The 13713-nt window shown below is 47.2% G+C and overlaps 2 protein-coding genes across 4 annotated transcripts; one reads left to right on the forward strand and one right to left on the reverse strand.

Moving 5' to 3' along the window:
- Positions 1-4806: 4806 nt before the first annotated feature.
- SAT2 (spermidine/spermine N1-acetyltransferase family member 2) lies at positions 4807-8422 on the reverse strand. Of its 3 annotated transcripts, XM_027130920.1 has the most exons (7): positions 7504-7932; positions 7282-7333; positions 7062-7145; positions 6861-6962; positions 6678-6718; positions 6433-6544; positions 4807-6348 (listed from the first exon to the last, which is right to left on the reverse strand). In XM_027130920.1, exons 1-7 carry the CDS (start codon positions 7567-7569, stop codon positions 6299-6301), a joined length of 507 nt encoding a protein of 168 aa, XP_026986721.1. In that variant the 5' UTR covers positions 7570-7932; the 3' UTR covers positions 4807-6298. The 3 variants fall into 3 exon arrangements, with proteins under 3 accessions (XP_026986721.1, XP_026986722.1, XP_026986720.1); XM_027130919.1 differs by having other exon boundaries at positions 6167-6544; positions 7504-7915; XM_027130921.1 differs by lacking the exon at positions 7062-7145 and having other exon boundaries at positions 4807-6544; positions 7504-8422.
- A 298-nt stretch (positions 8423-8720) lies between these two features.
- SHBG (sex hormone binding globulin) lies at positions 8721-13417 on the forward strand. The gene is given in 8 exon segments (XM_027130923.1): positions 8721-9013; positions 9180-9271; positions 10409-10598; positions 11490-11651; positions 11887-12046; positions 12163-12299; positions 12701-12908; positions 13162-13417. Coding segments are annotated over 8 exon segments (1302 nt in total). The 5' UTR covers positions 8721-8833; the 3' UTR covers positions 13335-13417.
- Positions 13418-13713: the final 296 nt, after the last annotated feature.

Consider the following 13713-nt stretch of genomic DNA (forward strand, 5'->3'; position numbering starts at 1 on the left):
GGTTGTAATTTTAATCATTTATCCAGCATCTGTCTTCTGCCATCACACTATAAGTAAGCCCTATGAGATCAGAGACTGGGTTCCAGGTCTGTTTGTCCCCAGCATTGTATACCCAGTACTTAGCACAGTTCCTGGCACGGCAAATATTAACTGAAGGAACCAATGTCCTGTAGGTCAATGGACACACAAGTGTGTAGCCCAGGAGACATCTGGGCTAGAGAGGTGAATGTGAGAATTATCAGCATATTAGACATAGTTAAAGCTATAAGAGAAAATTAGATGTCTAAAGAAAAGTGACTTAGAAATGGATTGGGTCCATGATAAAACTCTCAACTACAACAGTATTTAAAGGGCTGGTAGGGAATTCCCTGGTGATCCAGTGGTTAGAACTCCATGCTTCCACTGCAGGGTACCGGTTGGATGCCTGGTTGGGGAACTAAGATCCCACATGCCGTGCAGCATGTCCAAAAATTAAACAAAGATACAAATAAATAAATAAAGGGCTGGCAGAAGAAGAGGTGTCTTCAAGCGTGCCTGAGAAGGAACATCAGTAAGGAGGGTAGCAGAAATAATAAAAGGGACTAGACTATCAGCAGTGATTCTGATAAGGAGTAGGGAGGGAGAATTAGAGAAATTAAGTGGGACAGATTATCAGGAGTGCTGGCTGTCAGACTAAAAAGTTTGGGTTTGGACCCTTAAGCAACAGGAGTGGCTGAATTTTGTCTTGGAAATGGCACCATCATCAATTTCCAAGCCTCTGGCAGCAACAGTCCTCTCAGATTTGACTTTTGCACTTTTTCATCTGCTCTAGTCATTGTTCATTCAGGCCAAGGATGAGAGTGGGAAAAGGGGGAAAAGCATTTCAGATGGGGAAATGGCATGTACAGAAGGCCCAGAGGGGAGACTACACTGCATTTGAGGTACTGGAAAGAGTCTAACATGGTCAGAACTGACTTGCTGGGGAAAAAAGGCTGGAATAATGTTTCAGATAATGGAGGTTTGGGCCAGAGCCTGGAGGGATTAGCCAGAAGTTTGGACTTTGTGCTGACAGCAGTGGGAGCTGTGACTGAATTTTCAGCCAACTTGCCTTTAGGTGAAATTGCCTGTAGGTGAAATTACTCTAGCTGGACTATACAGAATGTGTCAACAGAATGCCCCAGCTTGCCTTAGGACTTCTTTTTTTTTTTTTTTTGGCAGCACCGCATGGCATGTGGGATCTTAGTTCCTGGACCAGGGATCGAACCCATGCACCGTGCTGTGGAAGCACGGAGTCTTAACCACTGGACCGCCAGGATAGTCCTGCCTTAGGACTTCTAAATACACAGAGAGATTGAGAGAGGAAGTTAGAAAGATGGATAGGTTGATAGATGGATGGCTAGATAGATACTGAAAATGGGGATCAAATGAAAGTTTACAGATTGAATGTTGAGACTTGCCCCAGACTCCCTCTTCACCCAGCTCTGAGATTACCTACAACCAGGCTTACACCCTCCAGGCAGGAGTTTGGAAGCATCTTCTCTGGGAAATCTAACCAGACAAGGAAAAAGACCTAATGGTACTGACATCAGGGGTTCCTCAAGGAAATGGCCTCATGGCTCACCCTATAGTAAAGTTCACGGTCCACATGCCTCCCTACATCCCATACAGACACACTCACAGTTTCCAATCAGTGCCTTGGTGTCCTGATCTTAAATATGAGCAGACAACTGAGGATTACCAGACATTTGAGGAAAGACTTTAAAATGAAAGACAGAGGCCAAAACAAAGAAAGAAGGAAAAGTTTAGAAGAAATACAGACTACACAAGGAGAAAAACATTTTTAAAAAAACCTGTGGTGGATATTCTCAGATAAGAAAAGAACATATATCCATGAAACAAAAACAATGTTTTTAAAATGCAGAGAATAAAAGAGAGTTCTTAGAAATTAAAAACATGAGAGCAAAAATAAAAATTCAGTAGAAGGAGGTATGAAATGTGCAACATGATAAAAATAATTAACATCGCTGTACGTTATATATGAAAGTTGTTAAGTTCTCATCACAAAAAATTTTTTATTTCTTTAATTTTGTAACTGTATGAGATGATAGATGTTCACTAAACTTATTGTGATAATCACTTCATGATGTAAGTAAATCAAATCATTATGCGGCACACCTTAAACTTATACAGTGCTGTTATGTCGATTATATCTCATTAAAACTGGAAGAAAAATAAATAAATAAAATCAATTAGGGGAATTAAAAAATTTCAGTAGAAGGGTTGGAAAATAGAAATTAAAGAAATCTCCCAGAAAGTAGAGCCAGAAAATGAAGGAGATGGGGAAAAAGGAAAGAAAAAAAAATTTGTTTTTAATTATAGGATTAGTCCATGGGATTCAACATCTGAATAACAACAAAAGTTCCAGAAAGAGATCACAGAGATAATGGAGGGAGAAAATCATCCAAAAAATAATAATAAAAATTTTAAATGTTTCCATAACTGAAGAACATGAGTTTCCAGATTGCAAAGACCCACTGAGAAAACACTAAGACATTTCCATGGAAGATTTCAGAATGCTAGGATAAAGAGATGATCCTAAAAGCTGTGGTTGGGGAAAGAGGGAAGGAAAATAAAAATAAGCTTCATACATAGGATTCAGAATAAGAAATTTCAGGTTTCTGAACAGCAATACAGCAAACTTTCAGTTTCTGAAGCTCGAAGACAATGGAGAAATGCCTTCAAAATTCTTAGGGTAAATTATTTCTAATCTAATATTTGATACCCATCCACACTGTCAATTAAGTACAAGAGTAGAACAGACATTTTCAGACGTGTAAGGTTCCAACAAATTTACCTCCCAGGCATCCTTTCTCAAGAAACTCCATCAAAGTAAACCGAGAAAGGTGAGTACATAGGTTCTGGGAAACAGGCTGTCAAGAGCGGGGCAAAGGTCCCTAAGATGGATGTGAAAGGAGACTCCAACAGTGCAGCCTAAAGATCAGACTGTGTGCTGGAGCAGGTCTAAGGGCTCCGTGAGAAAGTTCTTCAAAATGAAATAGATCAAATTCCTTACGTGTTTGTATATTCTTAAGAAGAGATTAACATAACTAAGGGAGAACTGGGGGATAAATTAGAGTACGCAGAAAACTAAGCAAATGAATATAGGAGACAAGGCAAGTATTAATTTCAGGGAAAACAAAAATGATGCAAGAAAGAAGGGCTTCCCTGGCGGCGCAGTGGTTGAGAATCTGCCTGCTAATTCAGGGGACACGGGTTCGAGCCCTGGTCTGGGAAGATCCCACATGCCACGGAGCAACTAGGCCCGTGAGCCACAATTACTGAGCCTGCGCGTCTGGAGCCTGTGCTCCGCAACAAGAGAGGCCGCGATAGTGAGAGGCCCGCGCATCGCGATGAAGAGTGGCCCCCGCTTGCCGCAACTAGAGAAAGCCCTCACACAGAAACGAAGACCCAACGCAGCCAAAAATAAATAAATAAATAAATAAATAAATTAAAAAAGAAAGAAAAACACCTATAACAATCCTCATGGCTCAACTGTGAAGAGCATTTGCATAATCATAACATGTAAATACGAAACACAGATCCATCCAGAGTTATGATATAATATTGGAAGGATGGAAGGATGGGAAGTAGGGATGGGGTGAAAGAGGGGTTGGAAAAGAGGGTTAGCAATGGGAGGTCAATACTAGTGCTCGAAACAGAAACATCAAGAAGTAGCAATATCTGGACTTCCCTGGTGGTGTAGTGGTTAAGAATCCGCCTGCCAATGCTAGGGGACACGGGTTCGAACCCTGGTCCGGGAAGATCCCACATCTTCAGAGCAACTAAGCCCGTGTGCCACAACTACTGAAGCCCACGTGCCTAGAGCCCGTGCTCCGCAACAAGAGAAGCCACTGCGATGAGAAGCCTGCGCGCCGCAACGAAGAGTAGCTTCCATTCGCCGCAACTAGAGAAAGCCCGTGCGCAGCAACGAAGACCCAATGCGGCCAAAAAAAAAAAAAAAAGAAAAAAGTAGCAATATCTGTATGCCATTTTGAATTTGAAATATGAAGGTGAATACAAACCCCCCCCATAACAATACAATTTAAAAACTCAATTGAACATGATTGACTCTGAAGAGTTAGGGGAATTGGGAGACTACTGTTTTCTTATATAGGTCTTGTAGAGATATTTGACACTTTAAATAGTGTACTGTATATCTATGATTAAAAAAAAAATAACCCCATGGAAGGGGGTAGTTACAGAAGGAGGCTGGAAGATCAGTTAGGAGGTTATAGCAATTTTCAAAGAGAGGAGATAGTGGGAGTGGGGTTAGGGATGTGGACAGATTTGAGAGATATTTTTCTCTATTCTTTCTTTAAAAATCCTTCCCCCTAAATGCCCTCCCCTCTGTTCTCCCTGGAATGGCCAGAACCCAGGTGATTTTCACTCTATACTAGTCAGCCCCAGCACTTAATAGAATCACCCTACAGGAGGTTAATGAAGTGATGAGTGGGTGGGAGACCATGGGGTGGCTGCAGAATGGATTGATGCTGGGGTGCAAAGACACCCTATGAAAACTGGTAAGATCTGGGTCAGGATGAGCGAATAACAAAAAACAAGTGTAAACTCCGAAAAGCAAAGACAAAACAGGACGGGGGCAAGATACATTTTGGAAATATTAAGTTTCCTAGTTCATACTCTTATTTATTTATTTTTGGCTGTGTTGGGTCTTCGTTTCTGTGCGAGGGCTTTCTCTAGTTGCGGTGAGACGCGCATAGTCGCTCTGCGGTATGTGGGATCTTCCCAGACCGCGCCACCAGGGAAGCCCTCCTAGTTCATACTCTTTTCTTCTGCATTAGCATTTAAAGTTTTATTTATTCATTTTTCTGAAGTACTACATGGGCGAGGCACAAAATTCAGAAGATCCAAAGTGGTATGGGGAAGAGTCCCCTTCCTTCCGTTACCTGGACACCCAGTTCCTCTCCCTGGAAGCGACCACTCTCTGCTTGTTTGTGTGTCCTTCCAGAAATAACTCATTCTGAGTTCAGTTTTAAAAGTGCCGTCAAAAGATAACTTGTTCATGTTAAAAAGATATTCATCCCTGCAGATTAGATGAGCCAAGGGCATGAAACTGGATTCTTCTGGCTCCCATCTGTGGAAGGGGCTGACAAGCTTCATTATTTCTCAATCAAGTTTGTCCTAAAGGCCCATCTGTTGTAAACTCGTTTTAAGGGCCCCAAATTGGCACCCCTCTGGAAGAATTTGGGCATTTGAAGTGTTGTTTGGCTGAATTGTATTTTTTTTAAATTTCGAATTTTGAGATGGATCTTCAACTCTCTAGACTCCATGGATCCTGTTTTTTACAATTGACACATGTATGTTACCTTCTTGTCCACTTTCAGTGTCTAAATTATGACCATTTAACCAATGGTTCCTCCACAAGAGGAATAATATGTCACCACTGAAAGTGATGATGTGTTTAATAACTTAGGCAGATGTTTCTGATTTATTGTTAAATGAAAAAACAGGTTGCAAAAGAGTTGATCCCATAAATCCCCCCGCACTTAACTAATTGTATGTATATATGTACATTGAAAAAATCTAAAGAATCAATACCAAAGGGTTAAGAGTAGAGATGTAAGTAAGGCTATGGATTTTATTTTTATATGTCCCTTCAAACTTCTCTACAACAAACCTGCATTACGAAATATGATGAAAGTAGGAAATGAACCTGTTTCCCTTCTTGTCTCCATGCGTCCTAAAGGTTTGTTTTGGTTCTGCTGAACTGAAAATAAAGGCTTTGTGACTTTTGAAAAAGAAAAAGCACTCGCTAGGTGAGTGGATTTTTTGAAAAGTTGGGGCCAGTGGTCCTTCCCAGTGTCCCTAAAATGCCACCACCAGGTGGCAGCCTGCTCCATCTGTTGAGTCGGTGGGCCTGCCTCAGTCTCGGATTCTACACAGCCCAGTCCAGACACTGGAGACCTTTGTCTGGGTCCCAAGCCCGAGCAACAAGCCTGATATGTGTGCTAGAGGCCAGAGTCAATACTCTGGTCCATTGTGGGTGAAAGTCATCTTAGGCCCACTTTTATCCCCAGGAGCAACATCCACTGACCAGAAGACACTGAGGAAGGGTCGTAATAGCTGAAGCTTGTCACATCCTCAATTCCTCCACCCAACACCACATCAACACATGGGAATTCTCATTTATTTTTCACCCTTAACAAGGAGGTGGGAAGCCTTGCCTCTTCCTCACCTCTGTTCTTTCCGTCTGGGAGTATTCACTTCCAACCCTCCTTCCCTTCCTTCAGGGAGGCCTTGGTCAGTGGAGGCAGTCTCTGAGGACTGCTTGAGCTGGTGGGGATGAAGAAGCTGAAATAGAGATCCGCAAGGGATGGCGTCACTTTCCTGCCAACTCCCTCATCGCCTCTCCTTCAAAGCGAAAGCAGTGCCAACCTTCAGCTTCCGTCAGATCTTGGGCTCCTAGGGCCTTATACAAGTCCATAGCCCCCTTGTTCCAGTCTAGGACTGCCAGGCGGAGCTGGGAGCAGCCCTTATCCAGGGCCACCTGTGGGAGAAGACACCACTCACTTTCCTGGGTCAAAAAGGAAAAGACTTGCTCGCCCTCCATTCAACCCAGGTGCCTCCCATACAGCTTTGCTTTGCCAGGGCCCAGCCTGTAGCCCCATCCCTCTCCTCACCTCAGCCACTTTTTTGATTATTTTGGAGCCAATCCCCTGACCTGATGTGGGGAGAAAAAGGCAAAAAGAGGGATCGTCTGAGTTGAAGGGGACCAGAAAAGACCATAGGCTAGGATTAAGAGGCAAGGGATGGTGGTCCAGTCTATAGGTTGCTTTTCTCCCATCCCGGCCTCTGCCCAGTACCCCGATACTCTGGCTTCACGTAGATGTCTTCCAGATAAATGTTTCGTCCCTTCCATGTGCTGTAGATGAAGTAGTATAGCCCATAGCCCACCACACAGGGCCCTGAGAGAGAAAAAAAGAAGGGTCAGGCCGCTGGGCACCTGGGGGAGAGACCTTTGAGGCTGACTGGAGAAGGCACCTCTGAGGTCAGGGTGCTCTTACCCTGTGGCTCCCCGGGCGCAGGAAGAATCTCTGCTACCAAACAGTGATAGAAAGGATTCTCTCCAAAGCCATCTGCTCTCAGGGCTGCAGAGATCGGAGTTGTGACAAAGAGATAGAGAAAGAAGGCCTGGGTGTGTGCCCAGTCTGGAGTTACTGCCTGGGGAACCCATCCGTCACTTCCACCCCAGCCTCCGTCAGGACTCAGGTGTTGGGCCCGTACCTTCTTCACTGATCTTCACCTGGTCTGAGAGTTTCTCGTACTCAGCGAGTTCCTACAGCGTGCGGACAGAGGCTAGATTAAGGCAGGAGGGCCTCACTGCTCCCTAAGCAGGAGCCCTGGGCGCGCTCCTCCCTCTGCTCCCACCTCCTCCTTCCCGTCCCCACTCCAGCAGCGCCGCTCTGACCCCCTCTGGGACCCCGGTTTCCGGCCCGCAGCCCTCACCCGAATCAGCCTCAGGATATTTCCACAGTCTCCCTCCTTGGCTTCTCGGATCAGCACGGAAGCCATCCCGATCTCCACCGTCTGGAACCGAAGTCCAGGATCCCCACTTCCGTTCTGCAGGACCGGACGAAGAGCAACGGGGACCCTTTAAGGGGCCTCCAAATTCGGATCCCGGAAAGCCGGGGGAGTGGTGGGGAGCGAGGTGGTGGGGGAGCCGCGGGCTGGGAAGCAGAAGCCCGATTCCGGCTGCCGCGGGGCGGAGAGAGTGGTGGGACTAGCGGTCCGCACAGCCTGGTAGCCCCTAATTTCGGGCCCCTACAGCCCGCACCTGCCAGCCAATCAGCTTGCAGAGCAGGCATGTCCCCGCCCCCCGCGCACCCGCCGCCCCCCAGCTCTACCCCTATGGCCGGGTCTCTTGACCGCACACCCCGCAGGGGTCAAGGCTGGACTGCCGAGGCTTCCTCGTTGTTGTTATCTGGGTGTTCCAGCCTCCGTTGGAGAAACTCCACGGCTCAAAAGATACCTCCTTCTTTAACTGAAGTGTGCAGTGATACCTCCTCTACCCTTCACCCCAACTCACCCATTCCAGCCCATCCAGACTCGGGGTGAGCCCCAAGACCTCCAGCTCTTGCCTACTGGCTCAAAGTGTTACTCCTCTTGGGGGCATTTGTATTTTAAGATGGGTCAGGGAGAGGGTGATGAATTTCTACTGGTAAATGGTTAGGCCTTGTAGTCGACGGCTAAGAGAAGATAATGGTGGGGGGGGACCAGGACTCTTAGTATCCACTGAATCACACTCAGAGACAATACCTCCCTATGCAGCAAGCCTCAGAGGCCTGGGAAAATACTAAGGGAAGAGCTCAGAGCAGATACCAGGCACTGTGCCTGTATCATCTCGATTCATCCTCATTCACAGTAACTCTGGAAAGTAAGTATTTTTCACATTTTGCAGACAAGGACACTAAAGCACACAGGTGGGGTGACTTACCCACAGTCACCCAGCTAGTATTTGGGATTCTATGTCTCACAGCTCTAGGCCTTATGGAGGATGCTACTTGGGGATCTGGGCATGTCTGTTTCTAGATCTCATGTTTGTCCTCAAGGCAGCCTCCGCAGGTGGGCAGAAGGCTTGGAGGACCCAGGTCAGGCTCTAGAAGGAGAGGGGAAGTGAGGTGTCCTCTCCCAGCTCAGAAACCTTCTCAGCAGTGGGGGAGGGTAGTGGAGGAACTCTGTTCCTCACTCCATTTGTCCTCAGAGGGGCCGTAGGGTCAGTGGCCCTGTCTCCTGCCCCCCTTCTTCCCCCGGGGCAACATTTAACCCTCCACCAACCATGTGTGACGCTGCCTGCCCCCACGCATTCTCCTCAGAGTTGTCTGAGGCACAGAGAGGACCGCGGCTGATTATGGAGAGCGGAGGTCCACCGGCCACATGGCATGGGCTGCCGCTGCTGCTGCTACTGCTGCCTCCCAGCCATGAAGGATGAGCCGTGAGACATACTCTCCCCAGACAGGTACAGGAGCAGGACAGGGCGCTAAGCCCTGTGTGTGTTTAAGTGAGCTACACTTTAGCTCTGCTCTCTTCCTTTCTTTCCTCCTCTGGACTTGTAGCAGTGCTTCTCCCTCCTGTCTGTCTCTGGCACATCTTATTTCAGCTTGTTTATTTTTTCTCTCTGGCAGAGGACTCAGGACCGGCCTGCTCTGCACCTCAGCAATGGCCCTGGACAAGAACTTGTAACCATCATGACTTTTAACCTCACCAAGATCATAAAGTATGGGGTTGACCTAATTCTTTGACCTAGTCCCCTGACCTTACCCTCTCTCCAACAGCTCCTCTCTCTCTTTTTTTTTTGCTTTATTTAATTGAAGTATAGTTGATTTACAATGTTGCGTTAGTTTCTGGGGTACAGCAAAGTGATTGAGTTTTATATATACATGTATTTATGATACATGTTATATATATATTCTTTTTCAGGTTCTTTTGCATTATGGTTTATTACAAGATATTGAATATAGTTTCCTGTGCTATACAGTAGGACGTTGTTGCTTATTTTTATTTTCCAAAAATATTCTTTATTGAGATCATTGCTCCTAAAACAGAAGCAAAAAGCAGAGACCAAACATGGTAGTAAGATGTGATTAAAAAAAAAAAAAGATGATAAAATATAAGCTGGCACATTTCAAGGAATAAGCAACAGAAGTTGCTTATCTATTTTATATATAGTAGTTTGTATCTGTTAATCCAAACTCCCAATGTATCCCTCCCCACCTTCCCCTTTGGTAGCCATGAGTTTGTTTTTTATGTCTGTGAGTCTTTCTGTTTTGCAAATAAGTTCATTTGTATCAGTTTTTAAATTCCACTTGTAAGTGATAGCATATGGTATTTTGTCTTTGTCTGATTTACTTCGCTTAGTATGATCATCTCTAGGTCCATCCATGTTGCTGCAAATGGCATTGTTTCATTCAAATTCAATATTCATTCAAATATTTATTTATTTATTTGGCTGTGCTGGGTCTTATTTGCAGCATGTGGGATCTTCGTTGCGGCATTCAGGATCTTTAGTTGCCGCATGTGGGATCTAGTTCCCTGACCAGGGATGGAACCCAGGCCCCCTGCACTGGGAGCTTGGAGTCTTAACCACTGGACCACCAAGGAAGTCCTTGTTTCATTCTTTTTCATGGCAGAGTAATATCCCATTGCATACATGTACTACATCTTCTTTATCTATTCATCTATCGATGGACATTTAGGTTGCTTCCATGTCTTTGCTATTATAAACAGTGCACCAGCCCCGCTCTTTTCCCTGTCTCCCTGTCCTTCTCTCTCCCTGTACTCCAATTCCCTCAACCTCACATCTATGCTCAAAGAGCACACCCCATACCCAGTCTTTCCTTCTGTGTCCTTCCAGAACCTCCTCCTCCTTTGAGTTTCGGACCTGGGATCCAGAGGGAGTGATTTTTTATGGTGATACCAATCCAGAGGATGACTGGTTTGTGCTGGGACTTCGGGATGGGAGGCCTGAGATCCAGCTTCATAATCACTGGGCCCAACTTACAGTGCGTGCTGGACCCCGGCTGGACGATGAGAGGTGGCACCAGGTAAGCCAGATCTGGTCCTGAGGGAGGGGTGTCTTGAGCTGGTGTGAGGAAGGGAATGGAACCAAGTTATTGGGCATCTCTTTACCATTGTCTTCTCATTGAATCCACACAAAAGCCCCATGAAATTGCTTTTTTTTTTTTTTTTTTGGCCACACCTCTTGACATGCGGGATCTTAGTTCCCTGACCAGGGATTAAACCCGTGCCCCCCACAGTGGAAGCACAGAGTCTTTTTTGTTTTTTAATATAATTTTATTTATTTTTTTGGCTGCATTGGGTCTTTGTTGCGGTGCGCAGGCTTCTCATTGTGGTGGCTTCTCTTGTTGCGGAGCACGGGCTCTAGGCGTGCGGGCTTCAGTAGTTGTAGCACGCAGGCTCAGTAGTTGTGGCTCACGGGCTCTAGAGCGCAGGCTCAGTAGTTGTGGCACACAAGCTTAGTTTCTCCAAGACATGTGGGATCTTCCCGGACCAGGGATCAAACCCGTGTCCTCTGCATTGGCAGGCGGATTCTGAACCACTGCACCACCAGGGAAGTCCCGGAATTGCAGAGTCTTAACCACTAGACCGCCAGGGAAGTCCCAGAAGTTGCTATTCTTGTCCCCATTTTTTCAGAAGGGAGTTCTGAGGCTTTGTTAGTATGTAAGGGATGCCAGCTGACTCTTCAAGTACATGTTCTTTCTGCCATACCAGACTGCCTCTGGTAGGTTCAAGTCTTTTTTCGTAGATGGTTGCTCAGCAGTTAGTTGTGGTTTTGGTGTCTTCATGAGAGGAGGTGAGCTCAAGTCCTTCTACTCTGCCATCTTCAGTATGGCATTTTCTAGACTGCCTCTGAAGAAAGTGGTGGAGGCAGGCCCCAGGAACCTCTGATTCTTCTTCTCTTTTTCTTCTTGCAGATGGAAGTGAAGATCCATGCGGATTCTGTGATGCTAGGGCTGGATGGGGAGGAGGTGCTGCATCTGAGACAGGTCTCTGGGCCACTGGCGCACAAACCCCAGCCCATCGTGAAGATTGTTCTGGGGGTGCTGCTCTTCCCTGCCTCCAAACTCTGGTTGCGGGTAGCTGCGTCACAGGGGCAGGAACCATGACCAAAGCTCGTAAAGCATTGCTGGCTGGGTGGCCCTGGGGGTCTAAGTCCACACTTCAAGGAGGGGGTATGGGGTGAGAGCTGCATGGGGGAGGCCAAATGCTTGCATCTTGGAGGGGAATAAACAGGGTGGGAGTCTGGGACTGGCGCTCAGATATCCTGATTCCAGCATCCCCCGCATCTTCCCTTCCCCACACGGGCTCCAGCTGGTCCCTGCCCTGGATGGCTGCCTGCGCCGGGAAGACTGGCTGGACCAGCAGGCCCAGACCTCAGCATCTGTCCCCACTAGTCTCAGAAGCTGTGCTGTAGAGTCTCAACCTGGGATATTCTTCCCGCCAGGGACTGGTGCAGAATTCAGTCTCGAAGGTAAAGGGTATTTTCCCCTCCATGGCCAGCTCTGTGTCCATTTCCCTCCAGCACTAGCCCCTTCTCTCCATGAATCCCCAGCCTTCAGACCTCAGGAGGGTCATTTCTCCCCCCAGACATTCCCTGGCCTCATGTAGAGCCCTGGGCCTTCTCCTTGGACCTGGGACTCCAGCTAGCAGCAGGCTCAGGCCACCTCCTTGCCCTTGGGACCCCAGAAAACCCTTTCTGGCTCAGCCTCCACCTCCAAGATCAAGTAAGAGGGAGATGCTGGCTGCATTCAGTGGAGCCTGGGAGCGGTGGGAGAAAAGGGGACTCTAAAATGTCAATATTACGAAAAAATAAAGAAATAAAAATAAAATAAAATGTCAATATTACAATGGTTTAAGGGTTGGGGTGGGCGGGCAGAGACACATATTAAAGCTGCCCACAGCAAACAGTGACTTGTAGTTAGATTATATATTTACCTGGGGAGGGTACGGTTTTATAGAAGGCCAAGCCAGGAGAATTAAGGCAGGATGGAGGTGGTGGGAATGGCCAGTAGATAGACTGCATGGCTAAGAGACAGAATTAAGGCAGCCAGGGGTGGGGCCACATGGAGCAGATGCAGTTCATTCTTTCCTCCCCCACTTATGTCCCTTCCCACACACTCTGCAGAAAGTGGTGCTGTCTTCTGTGTCAGGGCCAGGGCTGGATCTGCCCCTCATCTTGGGGATCACTCTTCAGCTGAAGCTGACTGTGTCCAAGGTGGTTTTGAGCCAGGGGACAAAGAAGGAGATCCTTGCTCTGCCTCCCATGGGCCCTGCCCCCCTCCTCAACCTCTGGGCCCAAACACAGGGGCGTCTCTTCCTGGAGGCTTTGCCAGGTAAGAAAGTGATGTTGAAGTTTCTTAGCACACCATGGGAAACAGCTAAGGGGAGGGGAAGAGGTGGGAAGGGATGCATTTTTAGGGGAAGGAAATCTCTGCGAGGGAAGAGGAGAAGGCCATAAGAAGAGAGAGGATAAGGGGACAGTGGGAGGAAGTGCTTTAAAAACTTTAGGTTAGAGGACTGGAAAAGTGGGGAGGAGCTTCTGGACCACGGCCACCCTAATGCCTCCTCCATACTACCTCGCTGTAGGAGAGGCCTCTTCTGCATCCTTTTGCTTGGATGGCCTTCGGGCACAAGGCCAGAGGCTGGACATGGACCGGGCCCTGAGCAGAAGCCAGGACATCTGGACTCACAGCTGCCCCCAGAGCCCAGGCAATGGCACCGACACTACCATTACATCCCCACCTAAGAACCTCCTTTGAATGTCACTCATTCATTTATTTAACAAATATTTACTGTGCATCTGCAATGTACCAGGCACTGTGCTGAGCATCGGGTTGCACTGATGAGCAAAACTTACCCTGCTTCGGGACTTCCCTAGTGCAGGTGGTTAAGACTCCGAGCTCCCAACGCAGGGGGCCTGGATTTGATCCTGGTCGGGGAACTGAGATCCTGCATGCCACACATGGCGGCCCAAACAAAGCAAAACAAAAAACTAACCCTGCTTCCTGCCCTCTCTGTGCTTGTGGTCCCCTGGGGGAGGCAGGCATCCATCAAAGACTAACAAGTGAGTGGATAATTGGAAACTCTGATATACGCCATAAAGGAGCAGTCAGGGAACTGAGAAAGCTCGAAGTCCAG

Source organism: Aethalodelphis obliquidens, unplaced genomic scaffold, assembly GCF_003676395.1.
Source record: "Aethalodelphis obliquidens isolate GAN/ISIS:26980383/991018 unplaced genomic scaffold, ASM367639v1 scaffold38, whole genome shotgun sequence".
Classification (NCBI taxonomy): domain Eukaryota; kingdom Metazoa; phylum Chordata; class Mammalia; order Artiodactyla; family Delphinidae; genus Aethalodelphis; species Aethalodelphis obliquidens.

What these genes read in the sequence shown, in the direction of transcription:
- SAT2 (XM_027130919.1), bottom strand. Translation starts at nt 7,569, where the DNA reads ATGGCTTCCGTGCTGATCCGAGAAGCCAAGGAGGGAGACTGTGGAAAT. An exon ending in CGTGAAGCCAGAGTATCGGG is followed by an intron (nt 6,719 to 6,860) that starts GTACTGGGCAGA and finishes TCCCCACATCAG; the next exon opens with GTCAGGGGATTGGCTCCAAA. An exon ending in TAATCAAAAAAGTGGCTGAG is followed by an intron (nt 6,545 to 6,677) that starts GTGAGGAGAGGG and finishes CTTCTCCCACAG; the next exon opens with GTGGCCCTGGATAAGGGCTG.